Source organism: Rosa chinensis, chromosome 5 (genome assembly GCF_002994745.2).
Source record: "Rosa chinensis cultivar Old Blush chromosome 5, RchiOBHm-V2, whole genome shotgun sequence".
In the NCBI taxonomy this organism is placed as follows: domain Eukaryota; kingdom Viridiplantae; phylum Streptophyta; class Magnoliopsida; order Rosales; family Rosaceae; genus Rosa; species Rosa chinensis.
Window position 1 is genome coordinate 12,462,861 of NC_037092.1, and position 10,644 is coordinate 12,473,504.

General features: G+C 39.4%; 1 protein-coding gene across 1 annotated transcript; it reads right to left on the reverse strand.

Annotated features, from left to right (window-relative positions):
* Positions 1-9,403: 9,403 nt before the first annotated feature.
* LOC112203179 lies at positions 9,404-10,006 on the reverse strand. Its single transcript, XM_024344180.1, has one exon. It carries the CDS (start codon positions 10,004-10,006, stop codon positions 9,404-9,406), a length of 603 nt encoding a protein of 200 aa, XP_024199948.1.
* Positions 10,007-10,644: the final 638 nt, after the last annotated feature.

Sequence of the window (10,644 nt, forward strand, 5' to 3'; positions counted from 1 at the left end):
AAAAACCCAAAAACTCTTCTCACCAAAATATGCTGCAAGCCCTAGCCTGAGCTAGCCATGTAGCCCCATGTCTGCTTCCCCTGCAACCCCCGTGCACCCCCGTCCCCTACAACCCACACACCAGCCTGCCATCCCTACAGCCTGGCAGCCCCGCAGTTCTGCTGCTTTGCACACCTGCTGCCACTGCAGCCCTTGCTGCCCCGCGCATCCTACACCGCTGCAAGCTCCGCCCCATCACGCCTGCATCAACACGCGCGTGACTCAAGCCCGAATCAACAAGTAAGTTTTTAAAGATTAAAGTTCCTGCTTTCTTGTCTTTTAAATTTCTTTATTTTCTTCAGGATTTGCAATCTTCCCTTCTCCTCCATCCCACCTTTCTATAACGTGGGTTCGATTATTTAATAAGCGGAATTGTGGGGATTCATGCTATATACTAACTAAGACCGTTCGTTATCGTAGGACTAAGACCGTCCTCAAGCATCGATCTTTGACCATATTAAACATCATTGTTTCAGTCTAATCCAAATAAACTTGGAAATTGATTTCTTGGTAACATAGCTCGAAAATCTTATTATTAGTGATCGTGGAAGTTTTTACTCCAATACTAATGTATTTCTTCTTCTTATTTTCAGGATGTCGAATGAACCAAGACTCGACTTTCCCATGCTTGACTCAACGGGTTCAGAATACCACAGCTGGGTGACTGACATTGAGAACCACCTCACTTCTTTGGGAATATTACCCATAATCTGGCCACCAAACCCGGATCTTGTTTTCGAGCCTACAGCCACTAAGCATGCTCGAGCAGTCATCCTGATGCAACGACATATGGATAAATCACTTCGTTTGGAGTACATGTCGATCAGAGATGCAAGAGAATTATGGGTAGCGCTCAAAGAGCATTCTGGCAATGTCCAAGATTCCCTCCTCCCTGATTTGAAGGTCTAATGGAGCAATCTGCGTGTTGCGGACTTCAAAACTGTTGCTGAATATAATTCAGAAGCTCTTCGCCTCAAATCCATGTTGAGGTTTTGTGGAGCCTATCACAGAGCAAGAGCTAATCAAGAAAACCCTATCCACCTTCCCCGTCTCAGCAATCTTGGTATCAAAGCAATATCGAAACGAATGCAATGCTGGATGGATCACAAGGTTTAATCAGCTTATCAATGTTATGTCTATAGCTAAGAAACATGATAACATACTCGTGAAGAATTATATTTCAAGGCCTGTTGGAACTAAGAGCGTTCATGAGGCGAATTATAATGCACCCAAAGGAGGGCGCAAGGAGCAGAACCTGAAGAATAAGGTACATGATGGACGTATGGGTCCATATAACCGGCCTAACAAGGAAGATAATAGCCAAATTGGAGCGGGTACACGTGGTGGCAACACCACACGTGGGAGAGGTGGTAGTGGCGTCACTGGCCGTGGTGGTGGCGCTAACCCTCCTAGGGAACATCCACAACGTGCACCTCAATTAAAGGGAGGCAACCACAATGACTTGTGTCATCCATGTGGATCAAGTGAGCATTGGTTCAAGCAATGCAAAGCAAGCGAGCAACTAGCAGCAAGATACAAGGCGTACAGGGACCTGAGAGAGCAAGAAGTATACCTTGCAGAAGAAGAAGAAGAATATGGTGAAGATGTCAACCTCACCATAGAGGACTTCAAAGCTGAAGATGGAGTGCACAAAGATGCCACAGACTTTGATTAGATTAGTCCTTTTTATTTTCCAAGTATTATGTAATGGCAATATATTATGCCTTAGTCAATAAATGACATTTTGTATTAACTCTTTCTCACTAGGCTCACCCAATTAATTGTGATGTCTAGGAAATATTTGAACTGAGAGAAGGGTTTTAAAAGAGAGCTTTGCTCCACCAAAATCTCACCTTACCTTACCTGGTCACAACTAAATTGGAGTTACCGAACGGATTGAGTGACTACAATTTGTCTAGGTTTAATTTTTATTTTTGGATTAGACTTTGGTTAAGAAACATTGATGTAATCATTGGCTATTTTTTATTAATAAAGTATCGTTTTATTTAATGTCTTGGACATATTTTAATTCTAAACTTTATTATTTTCAGTATGTTTCCTAGAGAGCTAGAATGCCTCGTGCATAGTGCAACCACACATACTATTTTTCGAAATAGGCAACTTTTTCTATGGATGACCCCTACTCGATCTTCTGTGACTACAATGGATGTATCATCTAAATTGATTCATGGTAGAGGACCAGCCCAATTTATGTTGCCAAATGGCACAAATATTAATGTCACCGAAGCTCTATATGCTCATAGGGCTGGAAGAACCCTATTGAGTTTTAAAGATATAAGAGCCAATGGTATTGAGTTTTAAATATAAGAGCCAATGGTTTTCATGTGGAAACACATCTCACAGACAAGAGTTCATTTGCATCACCTCTAATGACTACGGACATAAATGAATATTAGAGAAACTTATGTGTCGCTCTAGTGGGTTGTAATCATTGAATCCAACCATGTCATGATAGATGACTTATGGGATTCTAACACATATAGGCTTTGGCATGACCGTTTGGGACGCCCAGGTCGTGATATGATGATCCGTATCCTAAAGACTTCACACAGACATCCATTTTTCAAAACGAAAAGAAGTCAAACCCGAAATTCGGTCCAAGGAAGGTCACTGAAGCCACATGGCGCCATTCCTATGCAAAACCGGCCATTATTGGCAGGAGCCGCCTACCCCCTGTGGCCCAAAGTTGGCTTTGACGCCAACACTACCTCCTTGACCCAATTTTCTGCTTCTAAAGCTTATCTTTCATTTTGCAAAGCCTGCTCTTTAGCAAAGTTAGGATCTAAAAACCATCCTATGCAAAGGACACTAAAGAAAATATCACATTCTTACAAAGAATCCAAGGTGATATTTGTGGACCTATTCAACCATCGTGTGGACCATTTAGATATTTTATGGTGTTGGTTGATGCATCGACACGCTGGTCACATTTCATGCTCTTGTCCACAGGAAATGCTACATTTGCTAAACTCCTAGCACAAATCATTAAATTACGGGCTTACCACCCTGATCATCCTATTAAGTCAATATGTCTCTACAATGCTAGGGAGTTTACATCAAAAACTTTTGATGATTATTGCATGTCCATTAGGATTGAGGTTTAACATCCTGTTCCTCATATTCACACCCAAAATGGCCTCGCAGAAGCTGCCATTAAAAGACTTTAAATGGTTGCTAGAGCATTAGTTATGCGCACCAATCTTCCTGTTTTTGCTTGGGGTTATGCAATATTGCATGCAGCCGTGCTTATTCATCTGAGGCCTACTGTCACTCAATCTTTTTTTGCATCCCAGCTAGTTACTGGATATCAGCCTGATGTCTCACACTTATGCATATTTAGGTGTGCAGTTTATGTGCCAATAGCGCCGCCACAACGCACCAAAATGGGACCTCAACGACGATTAGGTATTTGTGTTGGATATGACTCTCCAACAATCATCCGCTATTTAGAACCCTTGACAGGCAATCTCTTTACCTCTAGATTTGCGGATTGTCACTTTGATGAGACAGTCTTCCCAACGTTAGGGGGAGATAAGAACACTAATGCTCAAAATGAACAACAAGAATTGTCGTGGTCTGTCACCACTTTGTCTCATCTTGATCCCCAAACCGCATAGTCCGAAATTGAAGTGCGGAGAATACTTTATCTTCAGAACGTAGTAGATTTGATGCCTGATTCGTTTTCTGATATCGCTAAAGTGACGAGATTACATATACCTATTGCAAACGTGCCTACAAGGATTGATATCCCCAAAAGTGGAGGATATGACGCCATATCTAGGGGAGATAGGCATGGCGCAGCCGTCCCCAGTGGAGATGGCACTGTGGCTAAGGCCAGCCTCCCTGCAAGAAAACAAGGGAGACCCAAAGGTTCGATGGATTCTCGACCAAGAAAGAAAGCGAGTTTGGTACAAAAAGATCTATTAATCATCGATATAGATAATCCGTCTCATGAAGGTATTCCGGATTATGGTTATGTCCAAGAGACATTATTGGGGGATGCTCCAATGTTAGAACCAATTCCAGAGAATAGAGAGATCTCCATGAATTACACTAGTGTACATGAGACGTTAAAGAGAAACTCTATTATCCTTGATGATGCATTTGCATATTCTATTGCTTAAGGAATCATAGAACATAATGATATCGAACCTCGCTCTATTGAAGAATGTCAACAAAGAGCGAATTAGCCTAAATAGAAAGATGCGATCCAGGCTGAATTGGATTCACTAATAAAGAGACAGGTATTCGGGTATATAACGCTGACACCCCCAAGCATAAAGCCTGTTGGCCATAAATGGGTCTTTGTTAGAAAGCATAATGAGAAAAATGAGGTTGTTAGATACAAAGTCTGCCTTGTGGCGCAAGGTTTCTCACAACGCCCTGGAATCAATTACGAGGGGACTTATTCTCCCGTAATGGACGTTATAACGTTCCGCTACCTTGTCAGTTTGGTAGTTTCATAAAAACTTGACATGCAGCTTATGGATGTGGTTACAGCATATCTCTATAGGGATCTAGATTTAAAGATATATATGAAGGTTCCAGATGGACTTCAATTACCCAAATAAGTGGCTCTAAACCACGAAGCGCGTTTTCTATAAGATTGAAACGCTCACTATATGGATTGAAACAATCCGGACGGATGTGATATAACCGTCTAAGTGACTACTTGATTGGGAATAGATATGTAAACAAAAAAAATATGCCCATGCGTGTTTATTAAAAGAACAAGTTTTGGATTTGCAATTGTAGCAGTTTATGTCGATGACATGAATCTAATTGGAACTCTAGATGAGTTAAGAGAAACTACTAAGTACTTGAAATCCAAATTTGAGATGAAAGATCTTAGGAAGACACAGTTTTGTCTCAGATTAGAAATCGAGCACCGTAGTGATAGGATTATGATCCATCAGTCAGAGTACACTTAGAAATTACTAAGGCGCTTTAACGAAGATAAAGCAAAGCCTGTGAGTACTCCCATGATTGTCCAAAGTCTTGAGCCCAGAAAAGATCCGTTTCGTCCAAAGGAGGAGGACGAAGAGTTGTTAGAGGCAGAAGTACCATACTTAATTACAATAGGTGCATTATTGTACTTAGCTCAATGCACAAGACTGGACATCTCATTCGCAGTGAACTTGTTAACTCGACATAGTTCCGCACCAACACGCCGTCATTGGATTGGTGTAAAGACAATCTTTCGATACTTAAAAGGTACGATTGATATGGGCCTATTTGATCCCTACAGAGAGAAGAGAAATGACGAAAGTTTGGGATCGGACCCCATAAGGCAAAACGCCAATTTCCGTGATACAGCCGCCAACGCCACTGCACATAGTGGCCAGAGTCCTACTCCTCCTCCCCTCCATCAAAATGACAGTGATGTCTTGATGGGTTTTGCTGATGTTTTTGACCCTCACAAAGGTCGCTCCCAAACGGGTTATGTCTTTACCATGGGAAGCACTACGATATCTTGAAGGTCTACAAAACAGAGCCTTGTTGCTACTTCCTCGAATCAAGTGGAGATTATTGCTCTACATGAAGTCGTTCTTGAATGCATATGGCTAAGGTCTGTAATTAGACACATTCAAAGAACTTGTGGTTTGAAGTCTACCACAGATGAACTTACATGTATTTATGAAGATAATGCAGCTTGTATTGAGCAAATGAAATTAGGTTTCATCAACGGCAACAACACCAAGCATATATCGCCTAACTTCGTTTACAATCAGCAACAACAATCACTTCTAAAAATTGAAGTAAATCAAATCCGATCAGAGGATAATGTAGCGGACTTATTTACTAAGTCGTTACCTAAATCCACCTTCAAGAAACATGTAAAGAGTATCAAATTAAGAAAGTTATCCGAACTCCCATGATTGTAGCAATCAGGGAGAGATGTCGACATCAGGGGAGGATATATGATGTCTACAGGTTCGATCTCGAAGAGTGAATGACGTGTTGTGCTCTTTATATCCTTCAACCAGGGTTATTTTTGTCCCACTGAGTTTTTGTTACCTGGCAAGGTTTTTAGTGAAGCAACGATCAAAGCATCATCACCAAGTTTGAGCGACACAAGGGGGAGTGTTGAAGGATGTTGTATTCTAGTGTGCCTCTTCAAACTAGGGTTTATTTTCTAAAGTTGTAATAGGAGAAGGTTCTAGATTTCCTAGTTATATTCAGATTCTATTACCTTGTATGTATATGTACTCTATAAATCCCTATATAAAGGGCTCCTTTTATCAATAATAGAACACACAATTTCTCTCTAATCATATTTTCCTACAACACATGAAGAGTTGTTAATTAATGAATGAACCAAGCATTAATCAAAAGCTTCTTTCCTCTGTTTCCCTTTCTTAAACAACCTCCTCTGTTTTAACTAAACCATCTCCTCACTAAACTCCTTCTCCCAAATTCTTGCTCCCAAAACTAAAAGCCTAAACACATTGTCCTAGCCCACTACTCCTAAAGCTTCTGCACCAAATTCTAACAATGGTATCAAAGCCACATATTTTAACACTGGTATTAGAGCTTGTTTGATCATCTATTTGGGGCGTTAATTTGTGTCTTCCACCATGTCTACCTCCACATCCAATCAAACATTAATTCCTCTTCCCATCTTCAAGGGAGAAAAGTATGATTTTTGGAGTATCAAGATGAGAACCTTCTTCATGTCTCAAGATCTATGGGACATAGTAGAGAAAGGATTCTCGACTCCAGAAAATCCGACGGTGGAGCAATTTAGGAAAGAAAAGAAAGAGAAACTAATTAAGAGATGCTAGTGCTCTCTTCGCCGTCCAACAAGTAGTGGACGATACAAATTTTTCTAGAATCATGGGAGCTACCACATCAAAAGATGCTTAGGATCTACTAAAGGAGTTTCAAAGAATTGCAAAGGTACATTCCGCCAAATTACAAACTATAAGGAGAAAATTTGAAAATAAAAGATTCTAAGATCGTAAAAGATTACTATTCCCGGTTAAAGGAAATAGTAAATCAATTAAGAGCCTATGGTGAAAATATTAGTGAGACTAGAGTAGTTGAAAATATACTCATTAGCCTCACTGAAAAATATGATCCAATAGTAACTACCATCGAACATTCAAAAGACATATCGAATATTTTGGTGACAGAATTGATAAGCTCTTTAGAAGCTAATGAGAAAAGATTGAGTAGTCGGAATGAAAGTGCATTCCAATCTAAACTTAATATACGATCTCAGAAAAATGAAAAAGAAAAAAAGTTTGAAGACTTTTCTAGAGGAGGAAATAGACCCAAATATTGGGAAAATAAAAAAGATTTTAAGAAAAGAAGAAATTATCCTCCATGTGGGATTTGCAAGAAGAATAATAATCAAGAAGAAGATTGCTGGTTTCGGGGAAAACCAAAATGCCGAAGCTGCAACAAGTTTGGTCATATTGAGGAAAACTGTTTCCTCAAGAAAAATCACCAAGCAGACTTTTCAGAAGAAAATAAGCAGGATGAGAATCTCTTCTATGCATGTCACTCAGCGATTGAAAACAAAATAAGAAGTGGTACGTGGATAGTGGCTGCAACAATCACATGTCAAGAGACAAAATCATTTTCTCCAAAGTTGATACTTCACAAAAGTCTCAAGTGAAACTAGGAAATGGAGAAATGGTGAAAACTAAAGGAAAAGGTACGATTTCCATCCCAACTAATTTAGGAACTAAAAAGATTAATAATGTTCTATTAGTTCCTAGCTTGGAGCATAATCTCCTAAGTGTCAGACAAATGATGGAAAATGGATATGCTATATTATTTCATGGAGACTTCTGCAAAATATTTGACAAGAAAAGAAGGTTGATATTCAAAATAAGGATGAAAAATAGAAATTTTCCCATCCAATGGTAACAAATGGCCATGAAAGCAGAAGTCAAGAAGAAAAATATTGGCCTAGAAAAAAAGCAGCCGAGGACTCCACCACGTCAAGCAAGTAAAGAAGGAAGTTCAAATCCTTCAAAGTCTAAAAGTTGTGAAGTTTCAATGAAGAAGAAAGCCAAAGAAAGGCCATGGAAAAAGAAAGCAAGAGCGAGAACACTCTCGCCAAGGCACTTCCAAGATCAAGACTTGAAGTACTACGAGATTGCTCGGAGTACCATCAATATACATTAAGGAGGAGTGTTAAAACAGTAATGCACATTGATAATTTCTATTCTCTAGTTATCTAGATTAATCTAGAACTTGTACAAATCTAGCTAGATTAATCTAGACTAATCATGTTATCTAGTAAGTTCTAGTGTAGTGTATAAACTTGTACAAATCTAGCTAGATTAATCTACATTAATCATGTTATCTAGTAAGTTCTAGTGTAGTGTATAATTGTGTGGTTAACAATTAACCTCATAAGCACCATGTAATTCAGAAAATCTATATCTAGAAGTGTCAAGAGGAAGGTGAGGAAGGTCGGTGGAACAAGTCGGTGGACTTGTTCTATATATATGCATGAAGAGATGTTTAATTAATGAATGAACCAAGCATTAATCAAAAGCTTCTCTCCTCTGTTTTCCTTTCTTAAACAACCTCCTCTGTTCATCTCCTCACTAAACTCCTTCTCCCAAATTCTTGCTCCCAAAACTAAAATCCTAAACACATTGTCCTAGCCCACTACTCCTAAAGCTTCCGCACCAAATTCCAACAATAATATCAAAGCCACAAATTCTAACAAATACAAACAAAAGCGAGAAGTACTGATCGAATATGCTTCCAAATTACTTATCATAGTATGAGTACTAATCCTCTTTAACAAGTGTCATTAAATTGTCTCTGATTCAGCTGTTGTACTTAAATATGTTAATATGCATGGCATGCTAGATATCTGTCATTTAATCGATCTGTATCATATCACCCTTCTACTTGAGTTCCATCTTTCTTTTGGCAGCAATAAATATTACAGTTAAACTTTTTGCTTCTTGTCAGCTCTATTCAAAGTTTACTACAACAAATGTCTGTGTTGTTCTGTCACCTCACTCGCCTGATTGAATTCGTTGCACATTAAATCATTGCTAGGTCAATCATTGAAGCTCTACCAAATATGCATACTTTGCTTTGGGTTTAGTTTTTATTGTTTCTCTTTTCTGGTTAATTCTTGATGAGTAATCCATCCATAAGTGAGGAAGATGAGGAGTTGTAAGCTCCAGTGTTTGTTTCTCATTGTGTTCTTAATTGCTTGGTGGGTGAGTACGTTCTGTATCTGCGCGCGATATGCATGAGAACCATTAAATGGACTATTTTCTAGTTTTTTTTTTTTCCTTTTTCTTTTTCTTTAAGAAAGCAATCAGCCCCCTATTAAAGTTTTTTTTGAAGAGGAAAAAGAAACTTACAACACAAAGTCTCTAACTACACCAAAATTAAATTGGTCTAAATTAAAAGTCGAGCAAGCCAAAAGAGGAAGTTTGTCTCGCCATATAATCGCATCCGGAGATTGATGACCAAGAGAGGCAATTGCATCAGCCACAAAATTTGCTTCACGAGGAATATGAGAGAAAGAGATTTCCTCAAACATACTAGAGATGTCTTGGATGTCACGAACAAGAGAACGAATTTTCCAAGGAGGGTCACTAATCTTGTTAACACAATCGATCACCAGCTTTGAATCACCCTCTACTAGAATGTTAGAGCAGTTGAGATGCAGCGCATGGCGGAGACCATCTTTGAGCGCTTTACACTCCTCCACAAGAACAGTAGTAGAGCCGATCTTCCTAGTTCCAGCCACCACCAGGGAGCTAGAATGGTTTCTAATGACAAAACCAGCTGCAGCCATCCCGTCATGCTTCACAGAGCCATCAAAATTAAGTTTGAGTTTGTTCTCCGGAGGGAGAAGCCACCTGATCAGCCCATAGTTGCTAACAGGGCACTTCATGTGAGTAGGATTGTGAGCTCTATAAGAATTCTCAGCTGCAGCTGCAGCATGCACCACCATGTTCGGATTAGCAGGTATGTTCCTGAAGATGAGATTATTTCTGAGCCCCCTATTAAAGTTACTTGGCTAACAGAGTATCAAGAATGTTCATCAAATTAGACTGTTAAATAATAATGGATAAAATGGCCAGGAAAACAAGACAATGAATAATGTGCTTGAAATAATAGAACTACTGCTCAACGGCAAGCATAAAAAACGTTGCAAGAGAGTATTAACAGCCGATATCGATGCTTTAAGGAAGCTCACTCGATCATGTCACTAGCTCGTAGACTAGAGTTTAGGAACAGGAGTAGGCAACCACGGGATCACAAATGGGTAGAGGTTTCTGCGTCCCAAACATGCAGAGCGAAACCAACTTTCCAAATTGATCTTAGGATCAAATTCTGAAACTATCTCTAGGGTTCTTTCGCGCATATTGCACAGAGCCATGCAATTTGGGTGCTCAGTGGATTAACTAATCTTAAAAGGATGATTAAACATATGGTCCAGATCGAGAGAATGCAGAGCTGGACCTGACATGAGACTCATGAGTCGGCCGTCTCAGGCCCAGTGTCTCATTGGGCCTAATTTTTTTTTCTGGGGATATTTAAAAAAATTATTAAGTTAATAAAATGTAATGTTTTTAACTAAATAATAAG

Excerpts from the sequence above, each read along its gene's own strand:
- LOC112203179 (XM_024344180.1), bottom strand. The coding sequence starts at position 10,006 with ATGGTGGTGCATGCTGCAGCTGCAGCTGAGAATTCTTATAGAGCTCAC.